Source organism: Ctenocephalides felis, unplaced genomic scaffold (genome assembly GCF_003426905.1).
Source record: "Ctenocephalides felis isolate EL2017-DRISC unplaced genomic scaffold, ASM342690v1 CF-g0.4_SCAFFOLD_01170, whole genome shotgun sequence".
Taxonomy (NCBI): domain Eukaryota; kingdom Metazoa; phylum Arthropoda; class Insecta; order Siphonaptera; family Pulicidae; genus Ctenocephalides; species Ctenocephalides felis.
Window position 1 is genome coordinate 24,620,184 of NW_020537324.1, and position 23,516 is coordinate 24,643,699.

Genomic DNA, 23,516 nt, shown 5'->3' on the forward strand with positions numbered 1-23,516 from the left:
ATTATCATTGAAGAGTTTATGATATATTGTTAACAACTAAATCGTTTTTAGTGATAAAAGCTGATGCACAATAACTTGCATTTTCCTGTATAATTGTGCAGACATGATATGTTAATTTAGATTCCATACATTTTTTTATTTGCTGTTTTATTCAAGTACTGCTTTTAAATGATCACAGAGCACAATAAAGTTCAAGGATGCGTTTCGGCGTCTCGCGAATCGAATCAATAATTTTGTACGTCATCATTAAACTTCTCGATGTTAAGAGAGCAAGAGTACGTGTATGGAACATATGAAAATATTACGTGGGATGAAAATGGAATGGAATAAAAAATGAGTGCTATGTGCTAAAGGTAAAAGAAACATTGAATTTGTTAAGTCAATGTGGAAAGAAAGAGCCTTGTCAGTCAGACTATTACATTTTTAACAAGTGAATGAGAAAATACTCCTCCTTTGAGGATGGTAATGTATTTAATTATTTATCCTGCAGTGAAGGAGTGACGAAGATAAAAAATATATTTCACGTAGCATATGAAGCTACACTTATAGTGAAAACTTTTGCACTAGAGCTAATGAGTCGTTTTGTAAGCGAATAATTTTGTAGTAAGCTAGTGGAATCCACTCTATCATTACAAAGTTAACATACGTACTCTCAATTACTTTCAATAATCCGTTTTGTAATCCTGATTATAGTTGTTTCCTAATTTCATTATTCGCTATATTTAATTCATGAAGTTTAATGAAAGTATAATCGCATGCCATAACTTTATGTACGTATATAATAATTTTCCGGGGCAACCTTCCATTGTAGAAGCAAAGGCGGAACTGTTATTGATTCAGAGGCAGCCGTGACTTTGAAAGCGTTTTCACGAGTGCTCGTGTACTGAGAGACGCCTATATTTTGTAGATTATAAGCACAGCTTATTTGCACTTTAAATAAAAAGTATATATATATATATATATATATATATATATATATATATATATATATTACATACATCATATGTAAATATACACCTCCTAAACGACTATTCGAATTTTGATAAAACTTTCTGAAGTTTGTTAAGGGATTTTTTTAGGATGTATGTCATTAGAAAAATATAGTAACATTGTAGAAATAAATAGAAAAATTGAAAAAAAAACAACATATCATAGTTCGACATTGAAAACATTTTGATACATGAGAACTATCATCTGCCAAAAATGTCGATTCACTTGATATTTCAATTTAGTTTACTATACAATATTAGTATATAAAATCCATTATGAATAAGAAAAATGTAATATCTACAATATTATTGCCGAAAAGCAGTTGAGATGTGCCAGAAATTAAAATAATATAATATACAGTCAACAGTTTATGTTTGGCAGATGAAGTTATATATTTCAGTTTAATAAATAACTCAATAAGTCCAAAATTGCATACACATTATTTTTTAAACTCATGCATGTCGCATTTTGGTTTACTAAACTAAATTATTCAACAATTCAAAATAATATTTCTACTTATTAAAAAAATGACTTAGAATTTTGTTGTGTCAAAAATTCATTTGTTTGGCATTGGATATTTAGATAGATTTTACAAATTAATTTACCCAAGATTTAAACTTAAACAATAATGTTTATTAAATTATTAGTACGAAAAATGTACTTTAGAAATCATGATTGCCAAAAAGCAACTATAGACTAAGTTATTGATGCAATTAATAAAATAAAGTAAGTTATTGAATCTTGTGTTGTAAAATCAAGTGTGATATTGTTTTTTTAGAGCGAATATTATATTGTTTTTTTTCTGAATTTCTTATACTACTTATGCAAGACTATAAATAAATCACAAAGGCTGGACATTAAATAGGATGTTAAAAAGTATAGGACAGAATATTAAAAAATGTAGAACTTTTGAATTGTAACATTAGATTAGATTAATACTTATAAAAATAATGTTTTGTGGTTATAATCTTAGTAATATCTTTTTATTATCAATTTCTTTATATTCTGCAATTGTATTTATTTGTTTGAACAGCGATCAGAAATTAAGGATCCTATAAGGGGGTGTCTATTAATCACGTGTGACTTTTAAGGGGACCGGGACTTGACAAAAAATCACGAAAAATCACATGGATGAGGAAGTTTGGTTAGATATCACGTGTATTTATTTTTTACCCAATCTTTCAAAAACAAATCCAAAATTTTACGATTTTTTTTGTAAATTCGAAAAATTGTACGCAACTAAAATTATACGTAATGTTGGCGGAGGAGGGGTGTGTTATTTTATATATCACGATGTACCACCAGCGGGGATCCGAGGCCCAAAAATCCCTTAAAAATCGATCACGTGATTAAAAGACGCTGCCTAACCTTTGCTGCTAATATCCAAAGGTTGCCCTAAATCTATATGATAAATTTTACTATGCAATTTTGTAATTTGCATTATTTTTTTATTGGTGCAGCCATACCGGTATATAGGATATTTTTGGAAACATATTGCTATCTATATCAAGTGAGAACCGATGTCACTGCTAATTGACATCAGGGTGACCGAGGCACATACGAACCTGAAATTGATAATCCATAAAGCTAACCACTACTTCACGGGTAACCTTATGTTATGATTTTGGATTTAATACATTAAAAATTTACGATGCCAATGGCCACCGTCTGTTTTGTAAATTAAGCGGTGCCAAAAAGTACATTGTTCTTATACATTTAAAACCAATAATAATACAAGGCAGTTTACTTATTAACATCTGCGCCATGTTATTGTACTCATGACTGACGTCTTATTTTTACAACATGCGTATTTCCGATATATTGACATATTTATTAGATACGAAACGCACTTGTTCTCAAATTCAACAATATACTGCATGTTGATAATAGAAATAGAGATCTGGGTCGCTCGTGTAAGGATTCCAGACTTATTTACGTATTTTATAGTTTTCGTTCTATATCTGGCGTATTTATCTATAAATACTTAATATAAACATTTTTATTTTTGAACCAGAGTTTGGTGGGATCAAAAAGTTTTTGTTTTGAAATTAAGTTATGTTTGTTTTTATTAACACGTAGACGATTAGCATAAGCTCAAACTAGCTTTATATAGGTATATAAATAAATAAATATATATATATATATATATATATATATGTGTGTGTGTGTGTATAATTTTACATATTAGCCAACATACATGTTGCGTGTGGAACGCGAAAAAAAATCAATTATTCTTGCTACTAATGATTACAAACTCGACATTTGTTTATAAAATTTTATTTCTAATCTCATATATTGCTTATTTTTATTACCATTACTTAATTTATTAAGATCAAATTTTCTTGTCGATGCCTGTTTGTATTTATTTATTGATTCTAATTAATAAGGCATCCGCAAGATAAACTATATATAAATCATGTTTGCTCAAATATTTAACCCAAAATTAGCTCAAATGAGAGGATGTTTACGATTCGACGGTAATTAGCAATGTCGCTGTATATTACACATCATTAACATGCAATAGGTGCTTTCCATATTCAAAATGGATGAAAATTGCATGCACATGTACTGAACCATGTAAGAACTTCATTAACATTGATTAAAGTTTCACAACATTATAATATAGAATATAATTATGATTGTTATATGCGCATGTATGTTTTAGTGCACTTGTACATAAATTACTAGTATTTCTAACTGCTTTCTCTTATAAATTATTAGGTTATTTTCTATGATAAATTTGCGGTTACCTTCAATCACATAACTATTATATGCATCCGTATTATATATATATATATATATATATATATATATATATATATATATATATATATATGTTAAGGTTTTTCTGCCACAAGTCGAAAAAATAAAAATAGAAAGTAAATATAAAATCTTTTTTAATACGTTTCGAGCTATTATACTAGCCCATCATTCAGCTAAAATACAAAGTAATAAAATAAAGTCCAATATAGAATTCCAATAAACTCTTTACAATATAGAATTTTTCACAATTATTACAATTCACTTTGTATATTGGAGAGAGTTCACAATATATATCTAAGAGAATGCTTCAATATAATTATAATTCAAAAAATAAAAATCAATACAAAACAATGTTATCTGACCATATGCAAAATTTCAAACACACTTTTTTAAAATTTTCGAAATTTTTTTCATGCTATTTCCATACAAAGCTTTGATTGAATTGCGCACTATCTAAAAGTTAATAATAAGAGCTAAAACTTTTAGAGTATTTTTTATCAATTTAAAAGCATTTAAACCCGTGGGGCAATAAAATTCGAAAATGTATATACCAACCTAATATATATATATATATATATATATTATAATATTTGTGGGAGTAACTCGCCCGCACATAGGAAATATTGGCATCGATTTTCGGAGCTTTATTAACAGAAATAATTATTTTGCAATAGTATGATATATTAAAGTGTTGATTGAAACGCATACTTTTATAAATTATATACAACTGCCAGAGTATATTCATCCAATTTATTTTTAATATATATTGTATAACTTTTTTAATATATACAATGCATATATTGTATTAATAAGTGACCATACTTTTTGGATCAAAACCGACACACCAACTTGTAGTTGACGGCGGATAAGAGACTTTAATAATTCAAATATTATTTAAAACAACAAAAATTATTTAAGGTTACAATATAAATTAGTTTTCTTGAATGAATGTTTACTATTCGATTGTATTATATTGCATATTATATTTCAGTATAAAATTGCGTTTCATTTTCTTCATTATTAACTAATTCTTAGTAAAAATAATTACCTGTGCCAGTCGGTCAAAAAGTTCTATTTCATAATTGTTGATAATTTTAAAAAATTAAATAAAACTACGTAAAGTGAGAGACTTTTTTAATCCATCTTTGGAATTTTACATTCAGGAAATTTTCTCATTCACATCGTATAGTTTCATATAATATAAGCATACTCTCGGTTTATATATTATTTTCAAATATTTATTAGTTGTTGTAATTTTATTATCAAGTAATTGTAAAGATTCTAGAATTTAAACCTACACTTTTTTTAAATCTGGGACAAAATATTGCTTTTAGAAAAACCCGGGACATAAGGTAGTAACCCTGAACTGTTCCGGCCAAACCGGGACCTATGGTCACCTTTAGTATTAAGTGTTTGAAATACAAAATATAAATTCTTAATTTTGGATGTATAACTTTAATTACATTGATATAACCTAAATATTATGTGAATCAATTTTAAAATTCTGCACGAAAAATATTTATCTTTCTTTGCTAATTATTAATTAGCAAAAGAGAGATAGACAAAATAATATTATTCTGTCTATTACTCTGCCTTATATTTTTATCGAATATTTAATTTAAAACTTCGAAACTAAGTATTGCAAATAAAAGTTTATAAAAGAAATATTGGACAAAGTAATAATTTTTCAAGATATATAAATATAGATATAAACAACTTAATTTTTTTAGGAGTTTAAACGTTTTATCTCTGCTTATTTTTCAGTTTCCATTATAATGATTTTTGCTTAGGATAATAACAGTATAATCTATCAAAAGTTTTTGAAGCCAATATAAATAAAGTAAATATTTTTTAAAAATAATGTTGTAAATTTATTTCATGTGTACACAGACAAGCCAGACTGTCTGGGCTTGCAATATTTCATCACCACTAGCTGTTGTAATATTCATAAAAATATAAAAACATATATGATTTAGCAATCACTCCAAAGCTTTTAAATCGTACGAAAATAAACTTTTACTGCTTTTCAATTCCCTACTGATGGATTTGCGTAACATCATTGTGTTTAGAGTAGATGCAGATTTATTCATCAAGTTTCTGCATAGAAAATCTATCCATTCTGAGTTTATTCCCAGAATCTGTTTGTTTGAAAACCGTGTTAGTATGCAAGTCGTGGAATAGATGTTCCCATTATCAAGCTCATGCAAGTGATGTCCGTAGGAGGTTCGCATGAACTCCGCGCTCTCGACCGCGTTTATTTCGGTATTCATTTCTGATATGGAACAGTCGAGCACATAATGTCATTTTATAATAGAATATTAGCTAATTAAAGAATTTTTATCAAAAATGTTATTATAGACGTTTACCTTTTAACCATTGTTCAAACTTGCCAATGAATGTTTACACTTAATAAATAGATCTAAAGTTTTATCAGATAGAGACAAATTACTATTCGTGTGGAAGAAATTTCGTGCATCGATTAGCGCTCATAGAGTTGAGCAAAGATGCTATTTTTAAAACTATTTCGTGGATATGAATATTCAGAAAATAGATTATCTTGATTTTTTTTAATTAATATTTTTCTTACAAAGACAACCTCAGGTTTACTCTTTGCTTTTTACCAAAACTTGGTCTTGTTTGTTCAGAATATTTTATTGATATGTGACAGTGCACATAGTACTAACAAGGAAAACCTTAGATTTACTCTTCTGAGATTTTAAAGCAACTTTGCACGATGATAGAGTTGGTAGCCAAAGCGAACACCTTAAAATATTATAGGCCTATGAGAAGTGGTGAAATTATAAAAATTAATTAAAGTTTTAAAATCTAGACTTATAAATTTAATGAAAATTACTTTACTTCTTTTCAATACTTGGTCTTTTTTGTTCAGAAAATTTCATTGATATGTGACAGTACACATAGTACTAACAAGGAAAACCTCAGGTTTACTCTTCTGGGATTTTAATGAAACTTTGCACGGTGATAGAGTTAATAGTCAAACCTAACATCTAATTTTATTCAATCAATAAGTATACATTTTGAAACTTGAATTAATTTTTATAATTAAACCACTTCTAATAGGCCTATAATATTTTAAGGTGTTCGGTTTGGCTATCAACTCTATCACCATTCAAAGTTTCATCAAAATCCTAGAAAAGTAAACCTGAAGTTTTCCTTGAGAGTACATACTATGTGTACTGCTACATACCAATAAAAATTTTCGAACGAACAGGTCTAAAATTTGGAAATAATGATCAATGAATGAATATATTTGTTCAATATTTTTATATTTTTATAAATTCTAAAAGTTTTATCATATATTGTAACAGCCATTTAGCTTACAAGTATGTTAATTGTATCACAATTCATATATGATGTTTTACGAAATACTTATAAAATAACTAGGTGTAAGTGGCATTTTGCACCAAGGCAAGTTTAATAAACTTCCCAATATGTATAAATAATTTACCAAATCAATAATAATTGAGATTTAGAAACTTAACTTTGCTGTGAATTTTTTTTTTTAAATTATTTGAGATGATCAAAATCCTTATAAAATTGGTAAATCGCATTTTCTGTCGAAAACATTAAACTCCTGTTTGGGAAATTAACAAGGATTTCGTAACAATGTAATATTTATAGGAAATAATATTCTATAGAGTTTACACACAATTTAATAAGATAAATCAAATAATTATTTCTTATTTTTACAAATTATATATCAAGGAGATAAACTTTAGTCAATTGCATTTGATTTATCAAATGAAATGCTTCAAGTTGCATAAAGAATTGTGAGATAAATTTAATAGTCTTATGCTAAAACTATTTTCTATTAAGTAGAGTTTCTTCTTTAAGTTTTTGTTCAGAAAATTATTAGTATTTGGTAACAATGTAATATCTTCTTATTTAAAAAAAAACTTTGATATAATATAAATGTGTTCAAAAAATACCTTTATTTTAAACTTAAAAAAGGTTTCTACGAATCGTCATTGATTAATAATTTAAAGGAGTGAAAATACTGAGGAAAAATATAATCATCTTAGTTAGATTAATTATTCAGTTAGCACTTATTCTTACAAATTAATATATTAGCAAAGAAACTAGATAAACTATAGTCAAATGTATTTAATTTATCAAATGCTATGCTTCAAATTGCATAAATAGTTGTGAGACGGATTTAGTGGTCTTATGCTAAAACTATTTACTATGAAATAAAGTCTTTTTCATCCTTTTTAAAGATGTTTTGTCAAGGGCTTTATTGATCTTTTTCAAATCGTATATTGTAAAATTATATTATATTTTAAATTGTTTCATATTTTCAAGTATATATTATTCTTGAAATTATTTATCACAAGATAAATTTAAAAGCTCCTACACAATTCGGTGAAATATCATAAATAATTGCAATCACGAATATTCCGAGAAAATATTTTGCTTGTGCAAAGCGTATGCTTTGTAGAAAGTGGAAATCGATCAGCAATTTTTTTCAATTACCCATGGGAGAATGGGTTTTATTTGGGCTACACAGCTGATATCATTCAAATCATAAGTACATAACAAAATATGCAGCATTTAAGGCGCATGTCGGCTAGTATCGATCGGCTTGCCAGGAGCGCAAGGATATCGGCGTACATTTCGTTGAAACTGAATGAAAAGACCGCAGCCCTCCCGCTTCCATTCCGCTTTTCCACCTAAATTTCATTTAGCGTGTTTCCTGGAAAACATCGAAAAATTCGTTCATGTCAATGTTTCGTGCTTTTCTCGTATCTCCCGCTCGGGGGGGTTTACCGAGTTCTGAGAATTCTTGTGCTTTACGCTTTATTACGTAATACCTAAAAAAGGTTACTTTGAGTTTTCGCACTAATGGTATTAGTGGAAAGGAAAAGTTAATTAAACTTATCTTTTTATGTTTTAATTAATTGGTTCTTAACTGGGTAAATGCTATAAATTTGGCAATTTAATTGAAATTGAAAAGTCTGATTCTTGAATATATACTACTACTATTAACAGAAATAGGCCTGCAAAATAACTGTTCATTTTAATTGTTGTTTTATTCATTTTATGTTTAAGCAGATGTTATAGCCGAAGGCCTATTTCAACCGGTCGGAATTTTGGAGATCGCGAAATCGATTATTTGTTTGTTATTTAAAAATATATTGTTTCTGTCTTGATAGATCTTGAAAGATTTGATGTTTTTTGATATTTGTAATTATTTTTCTGAATATGCATGTTATACAACAATATTGTACAAAAATGTATGCGTATAACTCATTTGAAATTTGTTTCTACTAGACGCCAAGAATGAGACACATAATCAATAAATATATGGGAAGTAGGTGACCAAAGTGGTCAATACCACAATTTGGGATTAAACTAAGACACGGTAGGGATATGAGAAGTTTTGCACTAAATAATGTTTCCAAAATGGAATAAACATAATATTCATGTCTTTCGTTCAAAGGCAGCATAAAATCTGCTCTGGTTTTCAAGTTGTTTCACGTTTTACGTAACTTTAACTCATTTAAACTTGTATCTATTATGCATCAAAAAAGAGATACATAATCAATAAATATATGAGAAGTTGGTGACCAGAGTGTCCAATATCCACAATTTGGGATTAAACTGAGATACGGTAAGAATATGAGGAGTTTTGCACTAAATAATGCTTCTAAACTGGAATAAACATAATATTTATATCCGTCGTTAAATGGCAGCAAAAAATCTGCTCTGGCTCTAAAGTTGTTTCACGTTTTACGTAACTTACCCGTATGGCTTCTATTTTATTTATGTATTGGAAAAAATCAAGTAAATTATTGTAAAGCTAAATGCTAAGGTAATGTGTAAACTCATTGGAGATAAAATTAAAAATATTTTAAAAGATAACAAATTTTTTGGGCAGAGCTTAATGGCGTTCAGGGATATTTGGGATGTTCTTCTCTGCAGAAATGAGGTAACCATGGGGACCCACTCATATATTATTTGAGTTTTTAAATAGCATTTAAAGCTGCCAGTTTTTTCAATTTTCAACTTTTTTAAATTTTTATATCGTATTTTATTAATATTAATAAACAAGTGGTAAAAAATGGATAGTAAAAACATTCATTGCTTTCTTTTACGACACTTTAAAAATGACGAATAAAATTCATCGCTCTACACTAGAATACCCCCTTAATAGTTTTTCCACATTTCTCTAATTTGCTTATCAAATTATATATAATTTGGAATATTTTAATTATTTAATGTTTAACACGTTTTTGTAACAGTGCACATATCTCAACTACATAAAAATTCTTTCCTACAATTTATAATTGTCATGAATATTCTAGAACTTTGTAGAACCATCCTGTATTTTTTTATACATTACCATACAATGTATTAATTATGCACGTGCAATAATTGTGATAAACATTAAGAACTCAAATTACTTTACATGAAATTATTGAAATACTTGGAAGAATATGAGTTGTAAGTAACATTTTCTGAATAATACAATAATGTTCTAGATTTGTATAATTATAACGCCTTAATAAACGTAAAACACGCCCAACATGCGATTCAGAACTATTCTGAGAAACGCGTTATCGGCATCATGAATAAATTAACTTTGCATAATAAATTACGATACGGTTTATCGATACACAGTTAGGTCATGGTTTGGCAAAAAGCAGATCGAAGCATCAAAGGTTAGACCTATTCACTTTTTTTACACTTATTAACCATTGAAGCAAAAGCATTAAAAACAATTAAGATAAAAGCTGGAATAATATTAGATTATTGTGATGTAATACCATCACGACTAATAACGATAATCCCCAATATTATGGAAATTTTATTTTTGTGGTTTGGCTTCATGCTGACTCTATATTTGTAAAATGGTTTTCTTGTTTTGATAAGAAGTAACAGATGTTGGTGTTTGAATCGCACAGCAAATATTCGCATATATCAATTTCACAATGAATTTATTGACTTTATTGCATTATCAGGCATTTATAGAAATGATAATGTGGTGGGTTCAGCACTTTGTTTTACGTTTGCCTGCATTTTAATGACTCAGAAAAATGATATAAAAGAGAAATCAATGTATATTTAGTTACTTTTTTTTATATTTTTTTCAAGATAAATTTGTTATGAAATACTAATTAAGTCATTTTTTTAGATTATTTAGTGCCAAAAATAATCAGCGCACCTTCTTACCAATAGGAATCTAATGGTTTTTGAATAATTCAAATCGGTTGACCGGTGCTCTCGAAAACGTCGACGAAAAATTGTATCCATACATACATATTACATACACCAATACACACACACTCACACACACATCCATTTTTTTAAGGTATGCCATAATGTTCAGAATCCTCTGAAACGTGAAGATATGCAAAAATTTCCATATTCGATTTTTTGACGTCTAATAAATGTTATTTTAAGGATTTCTATTGTCAGTCGATCGAGCCTTTTACTCTATATCTACTCCAAAAACCTCCAAAAAAGATAAATGCCAGAATTCGACTTCACACATATGTTATCATTAGTGCAACTTTTTGCAATTAGTATCGCTTTTGATAACACATGCATGAGTGAAACTAAAGTTAAAATTGTGATGTTTGTGCCATAAGGAGGTTATGTTTAATGTGTGGAACAAACAGCAAATACATTTGACAGTTCGTGACTCGTTCGTGATCAATTCATACGATTATAGACCCATAACATAACAGTTCTAATTTCTGCGAGAAAACTTATAACATCATTAAATTTTAATTTTCGAATTTAAAACTTGAATTACTAACTAAACTTAAATAAAAATTGAACCTATGAAATGATTTTATGAATTACTTTTTTTAATATATTAATATTAATAATTTAATTATTATATTTTAGTTTAAATTAATATTAATAATCTTAGTTTTTTTATTTAAAAATTTATAAGTTGTTTACTTTAAATTTAAGTTAAGTATTTTTGGGTGTAATGCAAATGGATTTATGACAGTAAGATTAAATATATTAATATTAAATTAAATTAATAATAATAATATTAATAATAATAATAATATAATAACAAATTAAATAAATTAATTTAAAAGGAACGATAATAGATTACCTTAACTTTTAAAACTCATAACCAGTATAACGCACTCTCTATTTTTATCAATATAAATTTTGCGAATATTTAATTAGCAACATTAGCATTATTTGACAAAATGCACAAAAATAAGAATTTATTACAAATCCAGATTTCAAGGGTTGTTTTTGTTTATTTCCATATAATTACAAGCTGTCTTGAAAGGCATTCAGCAATTTTGAAGAATAATGTATAAGATAATACTTTAAAATGCTAAGCAGTGGTATTTATTTTTATTTTGAAAAATTGATGGAAAAAGATACAGATAAAATAATAATAAATCTAAATAATATATTGACAAGATTCGGATGGCTTTGGAATCTTGTTTTGTACTTGGATGCAAGTTTTCTCATTTTTTCTGTTACTCTATATTTATTGGAGACTTAGTGGATTAACTAATTTGGCAGATAATTGGGTGCTTCTGTGACCTTCGCAAAATTCTTATGTTAGTTAGACTTGAGCTACCCCAAAGAGAAATGCTGTATGTCCATATTGATTTCAAGACTACTTTAAAAATTTCGAGAGTCAATTTAATAGTTTTATTTTTAAATTCCGGATAATTGATAACCATGCGGAATTTCTTTCACATGTCGATAAATCACAATAATATTTTTAAAATAAATTTATTGAACAATAGGCGTGTTAAATTTAAGAATTCGATAGCATTCACAAATTTAATTCGATAATTCTTAATTAACTCTTTTCAGTCTGGCGTATGCAGTATGATTAATTTTTCATAGTTATAACGAGGAAAATTGATAAGTATATTTTACTTTTACTAAATAAATACTTCTGAATAATACACTTTTTAAATTCGAAGTTGAAAGTTGCAAAATTTATTAATAATTTTTTTAAACTACTGGAAGCAATAAATTCCCGTAGGTGTTAGGTCATAATTCAGAATAAAAGGAGCTTTATCTAGTTACTACCTGAACTTCTTAACTCTTTACCTGAATACTACTAATCAGTCGCGGTATTTTTAGAACATGAATGATACCATACATATCCTATACCCTTTAACTGTAACAATTATAACTGCAAGATAATTTTGGAACATAATGTACGTAATATCATAACCTTTGCCATTTAATATATATAATATAACACTTTACTTCAAGCAATATTTTATTTCAAAACCCACGCTTGTATATGCAAACAAACTCTTCGTTTTATTAAATTCCGACTGATGACGTCCGAAGTGCACAAATGATAAATGCATCGTGGGAATTAAAACATTATAGTGAAAATTAATAAACAAAGATATTGTTAATTAGTGGATTAATTATTTTTAGTTTCAACAAATATAGAATTTGACAACGATGTGAAATTAAATAATGTAATTAGTGAATGAATAATAAAATTGCTACTGATTAGTGATCGCACACGCACTGAATATGACCTGTGGCATTTGAGAATTAATTTAATTATTGGATGGAATAATTCACATATATAGAGACCCACACACATATATTTATAATTATTTATTATTTATAATTTTCAATTAAGATTATCAGGAAGTAATGATGTCAGGTAATACTTTGAGCAAGATCTTTTAGGCCAATATCAGGTGAGGTACCTGATGCATATGAATGGAAAGAGGAAAATCAATTCATTTATTACCTGCATCAATTTAAAGAATACAATAAGCGAAAAACTGGTTTTTAGGTGGACCATTTTATTTATTTTGGTGTATATTGTTGTAAACATTTACATTCAAACACAATAAAGTGCGAAAAATATAGCTAGTTGGGTTCTGGATTTTTAGTCGATCAATATACTTGCAACCACACACACCTAGAACTCAGTGTCATCAACTATAATGTTTAGTGATGTATATATATATTAAATTTTAGTGCGTGTTTTAGTTGTGAAGTTTATATAATTCATTACTTTGAAGGTAAAAAGTGAATTCTTTATTATTACTAAATAATTTAAAAAAGTGCATAAAAGTTTCTTTTGTTTTGAACAGTTTCTTAAGTGGATACTGTATATTCCCAAAACGTAGAAAGAGTTAAAAAATGAATTGAATGGAAAAATCAAATTTAGTTTGGAAAAATAACATCAGTTATATATTATTCTTTATCTTTTATATTTATTTTTACTTTACGCAATACTTTATTTATTTATTTACTACGCGCGTCAAATAAAGTCAAACATACTTTCAATATGATATAAATACATTTTGATAAAATCTGATTTCTGTAGGTATTTCTATTTACTCTATTGATAACTCATAAAAATATTTACTATCTAATCTCTCTTCCAACACGGTTTTTCAAATGCGACTCATCATCTTGAATTGACTTTATCTGGATTGTTTTAAATGCGAATTGAAACAGCATGATCACGATGATTAAATCTTTTTAAATATTTATTATAATTCAATTTTAAAATAAACTGAGGGGTGTTTATTGAGACTTCTGGTTCTTACGTGAATGAATTTTATTACCTGATTTGTGACTTTATAGTCCGTTCAAATAGTTTTACAAAATTGTATCCAGTTCTTCGATGTGATAACCAATATGAGAATATTTTATAAAATATATTGATATTTGATGTTTTTCACTGTATCTGATGTGTCCTTAAAAACGATGTTTTAATTGTAATAATGATCAATCATTTGAGCAGCAAAGAGAAAGTTATCACAATTAAACCAAACAGTAATTTTCTCATAATCATAGTACTCGCATAAATATTGTCTTGCTTATTTTCTAATTGGAATATTTGGTTTCAAGAGAATTTTGCAAGTCTGTATAATTTATATTTATACATACAATTTATAAAAATTGGTTTCCTTCAATGAATATATTATCATTTATTAAAGCTTTTACTAGTGACATATTTATCCTTAAGCGATATTTATATTTACCAAGTAGATGTTTTGCGGATAATTATCTGAGAGCCATATTACTCAGGTAATTACTTTCTATGATTATTCTAAAATTTAAGAATTTACGCTTTTATAGTGAAAATATATAATCTTTTGCTCAATTTATGAAGGAAAACCTTATATATGTTAATTAAGATTATAATTGCTGGTAATATTTTTATTTATCTAATTTACGTCTCGCAGAATATTTAACACAGTTCGCTTCAATGATTTACGATCTTAGAATATTTAAAATCGATAGAAAGTTACTTCCAATCGACTCAACCACAAATCTTCTCAAAAGTTAATCCACAGTCACGCAAAAAATACTATTGGACTCTCTCTAAGTAATCAGAAAACTGGTTCTACCGTGTGCAAGAAAAGGGTATTGTGGCCTTCGCGAGCAAACGCTCTAGGTGCACAAGTTTTTTTTTTATTAGTGCTCCGTGAGAACCATATTGGAAATTTCCATTGCTTATATCACAGCGACAATAATGCCTTCTGTGTTGTTACATTACCGAGCAGACATTATGTCTATGAAATCGTACCGAGGTGTGTACACTAGACGTCGACGTATTAGAATCAAGGTTAGGAGGAGAGCCGGTGGAGATTTTGTAACGAAAGTAGAGCAGTTTAAATATGAAATGACTTTACCGTTTTATCATTGATTAATGAAATAAAAATGTTCTTAATTTTTATTTTCGACGTTTTTTTCATTACATGTTAGTTAGAAGATCCAATAAGATTTAATACGTCATATTAATACACAATTTCTAAAGTATTGTGTTTGAAATCGCAATTTCCAAAAACTCTATATTAAATATACATATAGATAAATATACCTATAGGGTAGAGCGGGGCATAAAGGTCCGTGGTTGAAAAGGTCCACCTCCAGTATCTCAAAAAACAAGAAAAGTTAGGAATTTATGAATTTTGGTAGAGATAAAAAGATGAAGAATCAGCCATTGACTCAAAGCAGCAATTTCGTAATTAGGAGATAGTTGCAATCAGGAGATTGCGAGCTTCTGATTGAGATCAGAACAGTCATTTTGGAAATTATAACAAAGGTATTTTCCTTCGTTGTTAGTTTTTGTAGTTGTGCGCACTGTTGTTTGATTTATGAACCTTAATATAATTTGCAAGCATATGTTATTGTATTGGTTAATTTAAAGTCAAAGTGGTTGAGGTGATTGGAAGTAACTTTCTATCGATTTAAAATATTCTAAGATTGTAAATCATTGAAGCAAACTGTGTTAAATATTCTGCGAGCCGTTAATTTGATAAATAAAAATGTTACCAGCAATTTCATAATTAAAATATACGAAGTTTGCCTTTTAAAATATGGAAAAAATTATATATTTTCACTATCAAAGCGTAATTTCATAAATTTCAGAATGATCATAGAAGGTAACATGATTATTACCAGTAATATGATTCTCAGATAATTATCCGCACAAACATCTACTTGGTAAATATAAATATCGCTATGACAGCTTAATTGTGGATTGGGTAAAAAGAACCGACAAGACCTTTACCCTGACAAAGGTGTACACAATAAAAGATAGTGTGGTGAAAAGGGACAGAGGACAAATTTTAGAAAAAAATAAACATTTTCATAATAAGGTATCAATTGGGAATTTTACTGAACATTTCACAGAACGATAGGTGTTTGTTTGATACGACATTTTGCTCACGATTTATATTACTAATTAATTTATATGTGACTATACATAAACACTCACATATATTTAAATATTAAATGACTAATATATACAGTAAATCTACTTTAAGGCGATTTTTTAGAGATAGAACCAAAAAAGCAAGATATGTAGAATAGGAACCATACGTCTCGAAGTGCTGAAACTGGAGTAAAAAGTGGCGTATTATGCGAGAAATTATATTTGTAAATTGTTTTTTTTCATATATAATAAACCAGTTAATTCAAAAATGGTATAAATATTTATAATAAATTTTGAATTTCGACAATTAATTTGTGTCCTTTAACAGAAAGAACAGAATAAAAACGTCGAAACATTTTTTATAAAATTTTAATTTGAAATAAAGCAAAACGAATATCATAAAATTATAAAACCAAAAAGATTATTATTAGATAAAATAACTATATATGATATCAAATATAAATTTACTTCAAATCAAATATATTTTGTAAACCTGGTATTATTTGTAATGATATTGAAAAAATATTAAAATTAAAATTAAATTTCAAAGTTATGTTTAAAAACATATTGGCCAATAATAAATATAGTTTATTATAATGTTTTATTTTGCTTTTTCTTTATCTTAATGTGTACCCCAGCTCTTCGCCCATAGCTTCGCTTTATAAATCGATGGATATGCAAAATGAATAGACACGATATGCAAAACGAACTAATAAATTAGATAGAAAATCGACAGCCCATCATCGTATATTTTGCAAATCATTCCAAGGCAGCAGACTATTCAAAAATAGGTTTTTAATTGCAGTATTGAATCGCATCGCCATTCTTTCAACAACCAATCATTTATAATGGAAAATTCCAATTTTATTATTCAAATGATTTATGAAATTCTTAAGATAAATGATAAAAATATAATTTTAAGAATAAAACTATGATAAGTATTCAATCATTTGAATAGAGAATTGCTTTTATCAAATATTGATATATTTCATGTACCATTGTCTTGAATTAAATAATTCGTTTTCATATCGGGGCATACTGGCACGAACTGGTAACGAATTCTTGTGTAATATCTCAAAGCACTTTATATATATATATATATATATATATATATATATATATATATAATATACATGATTGAATTGATCAAATTACGTAAGTGCATCTCATCTTAAATTTATTGAAAAGCTAAAGAATTTCTAGCATTTTCCAAGAATGGTAATTCAACTTTGTAACAATGGCAGAATACCATAGCACAAATATTTTATAAATCAAACAAACACGTATAAAATATATTCTTGAATCGATTCAGTTTGATCACGATCAAACGACTTTTAATGACAAACGTTCAGTGTAATTATTTATCAACCAGCTAGATCAAACACATTGTGCATATAATTATTTTCTGCAAGAATAATTGTATTATAAATAATTAAATACATCAATACGTATTTCATCTGGTATGTAGGTCAACTTTAATTAATTTTGTGCTTAATTACTTAATAAAGTTTATTTATTAATAAATATCGTATTTGGGCATTGTGGTTAGTCAAAGCAGGCTCTTGTTTTTTCGATTATCCAAAATGAGTCAATTTGCGATGGCAGATTTTTTTTATATATTTTGTTTTATAGATGTGTTGATATTTCTTCAATTTTTTTCACATTACTATTAGTTTCGTCCCTAGTTCCGGACAGTAAACATATTAACATTTCTTGTGAGAATATACGTAATTTATTCCAATTATTTAATTTTGTTCTGTATGAGTGCTAATGGTCACTACATACCCCCATTTTTCGTATTTCCTAGTCGAAGAATGAAAAGCTTATGGTGAATGCACCAGCTGAGAGCATCGGTGTGGCACAGCCAAAAGGGGGTATGAATAGTTACTTTTTTGCAATATCTAAGAATATTCGTCGAAGACACATATGCAGACCTTCCAGAGTGTGGAGATGGCTACATATGTGATCAATGCAGGTTATTTTAAAATGTCCGGTACTAGGTGCCAATGTTTAAAATCATATTTTTTTATACCAATGTTTGATTGATAGTATTAATTGTTTTTTAACAAAGATTGCGGTTTTGTTAATTTAGTTTGATTTCTAACTTTGTTATCTAATATAAATCATAATTTAATACACATTTTGTGAAATATTTTTTGATATATTTATAAATAATTTTAGATGTCCGCCACTAGGGGACTTTCCCCTAAGTCAATTTTTGATGACAGATTGATATATATTTTGTGCGCTGATATTTCTTTAACTTTGTTCAAGATACTATTAGTTTCTTTTAAAGCAATATATTCAATTTTATTTTTATTTAATTAACTATCATATTTGGTCACACTAGTTTGTCCTAGTAGGCTCTTATTTTTTGTTTGTGGTAATTGAGTCAATTTGCGATGACAGACTGTTTTTATATATTTTGTTTCATTGATTTTTTTTATTTTGTTTAAATTACTTTTAACTTTTTATACAGCAATATCTTCATCATTGGGATACACGGTATATCAGTACTTTTTTTTATCGAACCTTTGAATGGTAATCATCTTCATATAATTTCGTAAGCTATTATTAAGAATTATGAAACTAATATGAAATTTTTTTATAAAAAATTATAAAAACCTATCCCCTGACTGAATTTCTAGTTAAGAATGAGTTACCAATGATGCAGTGAGTTGGCTCTAAAATGGACTATATTCATAGTGAAAACATATTTTCTTCATCACTTTATGTAATACCTCAATTTTATCTACTCGTGTCAATTTAAAAAAAAGTTTGACTCTATTTTTTTGTAGTTTATAGATCAACATAGAAAATTGGCACAGCTCTCTTGAATAGCATTTCATAATAATGACACATTCATTTTACTATATTGGCAAATAAAACTCATTAGACGAATTTATGATAGTATACTTTTTCTCCTTAAATATTCTTATAATGGTCATACATGATTATCTATATAAGCATTATCTTAATTTTATATGTATTCTTAATATCTAACTATTTCTTCTTTCCTCAGAGAACATCATTCGAGAATTTCGCTTATCGTTTGGTACGTCAAAGGACCGACCGGGGCATGGTATTCCTGGACCACACTTGGATGGGTATGGGCGATCTGAGGCGAGATGCGAACAAAGTGTATTATAGCACCGAAGAGGGTCCGTATCAGCCTAAACCAGCTGTGCAGATCACCGCAACAGTCACCACTAATGCTAAACTAGTGGATAGAAATCAGCCGGTTCCTGAAATTATCACAACTGCAGCAAGTGCAGCCAGATTAATACAGAAGACTAAACAAGATGCAGGTCAGTAGACAAGGATAATGAATAGGGTAGATAAAGCGGGGCTTAAAGGTCCGTGGGCTAGAGGGTTCATCAGATTTTTTTTAAAGGAGGTTGTTCAGGTTTTTTTTACAAAAAATGCAAGGTATTTGTTTTTGTTTTTCTCGAAATGTAGTTATCATAGAGACATGCGGTTTTTTTTGAACAAAAATTACAAGATCATAGAATATTAAGAATTTTTTTTTCGCTGTCATTTTTAACCAGGGGCCGCCAAAGTCGGCCTTGCAAAATCGATCTCTTTTGCGGTGCCACAGATAAATCCGTTGCGCATCGCCTGAAACAAAAAAAAAACTACGTTGAAGAAGAAGTTTGAATGCAGTCCCTCCACCAAAATGAAAGAAAAAAGCAAGAAGGAAAAAAATGGCAGCTATTTAAAAAAAAGTATTAAAAAAGGCCATTTTATGAAGCGAGAAGCTTCGCAAAATTTTTTTGCGTAATGTTATCAAGTTGTTTGAGGTAGGGGGACTAAGTATTGCAGTGGTGTACAAATTAAAAAAAATGCAAGTCGATCTGACTTGTAGTTTTTTTTTTAATTTGTGGCACCGCATTGAAAAAAGTCAATTTGAGAAAAACGTATTTAAAGTTTTTAATATAATGTACTAATTTAATGTACTAAATACATTATGGTGTTCAAATGAGGCATGAGGTGTTATATTGAAAAAGAGAGCAGCTGGCATACAATAGCTCGCGGAGCGATGAAAAAAACGGTTTCAGAGGATCATACATATAGAGATATATATATATATCTATAACTTCGTCAAATAATAGATATTGAGATGATTTTTTATAAATAATTCTAAGGTTTTTAGTTTTCATAATATCAAAAAATTTCAAAATCGAAAAAAAAACCAAACAACCCCTTTAACATCAAAAAACACATTTCTACCATGAGCCGAGAGTTTTACTGAACATCAGATATTTATTTGTTTGATATGCATTATTTGTTCTGATATTATTGGTTTCATTTTCACAATATTATTGCCCAAAGGCAAATTGGACTTTTGTGCTCCACCCTAACCTACCTTTTTTTGAGAAGTTAGAAAATTTATTTTTAAGAAGTCTTCTAGTATCTATTTTTGATCGAATTCATATATTTATTTTAGAATACCCTGTTAAGTGTTTGATATGCGTATAATGTCAATATAACTTTTTATTTATCAATTGAATGGCTCACACGCTTTGCGTAAGACGTCATCGATGATAAAACCAGTATAAAAAATCCAAGTAATATTATGAAATATTGTCAGAAGTTGACATCTGCCTGCCATAAAAAGAGATCTATTGCGATAATGTACTACGATTGTAAATTGATCATAATAATGAACATTATAAATGTTTGAATACCTGACATACTGACATATTCTTAAGATAAGTCAGTTAATATTTAATTACTCTATTAGTGAAGTGTACTATCACATTGTCGACTCAGTTATAAAAATTTTAAAAATTAAGTTTATCATATTTTTTGATCGCGATATAGTAAATCTTGAAAATTTTAAATTTTGTTTACATGTAAAACCAATATTTATAAAACTAATTTCGGCGACTGGACTGGACATATAGTGAGTTCTATAGATAAGTATTGAAGTATTGAAGTTGAATAGAGTCGGTTTTGCTCTATTCGATCTTGAGTTTTGCATTTTCATTGTTGAAAGCATAATTGAATTGAATTTCATTCTTAAGTTCTATACTTAAATATTATGTACGAAAGTCTATCTAAGAACTTTTGTTTTATTCAAATTCATTAAAGCAAATAGATTTATGTAAATGAGCATACTACCATCAAAATAGTTGAAGAGTATTATGCATCTTGTTCAACAGCTTTTTCTGCTAATTTATACATGTCATTATAAAACTGTTGTATAACGACTGTTTGTGTAAAAAACGTTATTTTGTGTGTAAAAAACGTCATTTTAATTCAAGTTTAACACGTGCCACTTATTAAAGCATAAGTTTCATTTTTTTTTATTATATCTTTCGTAAGTTGCGTAATTCTAATTCAAAGAACATCCTGTATAGTAAAGCATTAACAAATTAAAAAGGTTGCTCTTGAAACAATTTAATATACATTCGGTTTGCTTATTGTATATGTGTGAACTAAAATGTATGCTTTCCATTTTAGTGTTTATGTGAAGTGTAAATAAATAAATTTAAACTGTGTCCCATGAAACTCAGAAACATATTTGTAGTTAATTGTAAAATCAAATACGTGTCCATAACGGTTTGTTCGTTTTATGTTAATAGATTCTTTGTTAATGAGAGTTTGCAGAAATATATGTTCGAAATAGAAGTAACTGACGCATTTGTAATTGGGTAATTAGATTTTAAATTATTACAATTATATTGTATAATTAGTTAAATGGCTTTGAAAACAAATATACAATCATTTGTAATTTATGTACTGTTGTATATTTTTATATTATTATAATGAACTCTTATTAACATTGTACTTTATTTAAAGGGCCCCATGTATCAGTCAACTTTCCCCGCCTGGATTTTCGCCTTGACTTCGAGTTGGACGCTGATGATGAATCCGGTGGCCCCAACATTTCTCGCCAGTCGAGAGACCACGACACAGTCGGTGAAAATGGACCAGATGATGATGAAGTGGCCTTGCTACCACTCAGCAACCAGGTCGGAGGACATACACGACTGTTGCTCCTCAATCAAAATACGGTGATTAAACCGCTAAACGTCCGCGAATTGGACTTCTATCAGAACATTCCTGGCGATATCAAGCCGTTCGTGCCTAAGTACAAAGGTGAGATCGGACTGTTCTAAATTTTATAAACCAATTTGAAGACCGCTTGTTTGCGTCATCATCTTGTCATGCCAACGCATTTTTCTTGATCATCCGGATTTTTATTGTGTTTTAAATTATGTTTGTTTTTCATTTCATTTTACCGGTACGGTTCAGTCAGAACGAAACGACAACGTACGTCACATATTTAGTGTTATGTATTAGTTATTAGAAATAGCATCATAATCGCTTTATTATTTTTTCTAACATTTTGCCGTACGTGTTTGTTTATTTATGTGATCGTATCACACAGCCCATCAGCTGTTTCACGATTTGTTTCTCGTTGGTCTTCGCCAAATCAGTTTGGTTGAACGGACCTTCTATTTTAATACTGAGTGTTGTGACATTCATTATGGGTAAGTCATGTTTTATTTAAATACTTAAAATGATCAATTTTTATTCGAAATAAATATTCATTGTATACGGAAACTGGTGAAATCGAATTAATTATATACTTTGACATTGATTAAACAATGACGATAATCATTTGAGATTTAAGTTTCCATTAGTTTGCAACACTTTAGTGTTAGATTTCACCAGTTTGCTTTTATATATATTCTATATGCATTGAATATTTGAGCACATTACTCTTCTTGAACCCGATACATCACGAATGTTTTGAAGGCTTTGGTCAATGCTTGCTTGCCTGTTTAATTGTGTGAAGTATAAACTATAATTCTCGAACAATCACATATGTTTTGTTAACGCATAAAATCACATGATTTTGTTTTGGACATTAAAACAATATTTATATAAAGCTTCTTGTCATCCTATTGTTCGTCATCGTTAGTCATTGGCATTACGTTACATGGACTGATAGTCCTCATATGTTTTCCGTTGAATATAGTGCTGAAACATAGAGCGGACTGTAACGTCAACTGCTGAGCGAACGTTGCCGACAATCGCTGACTCTCCCGATTGATTAAATGTCATAAGTCATATGTTACGTGCTTAA

At 28.3% G+C, this 23,516-nt stretch overlaps 1 protein-coding gene across 1 annotated transcript in view; it reads left to right on the forward strand.

Moving 5' to 3' along the window:
* Positions 1–23,516, forward strand: part of LOC113365763 (inositol hexakisphosphate kinase 1-like) — a 140,201-nt gene that overhangs the window by 106,759 nt on the left and 9,926 nt on the right. Inside the window, exons 2-3 of the mRNA XM_026607304.1 lie at positions 19,440–19,725; positions 22,223–22,522. Of these exons, the coding sequence (XP_026463089.1) occupies positions 19,497–19,725; positions 22,223–22,522 (529 nt within the window). The 5' untranslated portion in view covers positions 19,440–19,496. The remainder of the gene's footprint in view (positions 1–19,439; positions 19,726–22,222; positions 22,523–23,516) is intronic.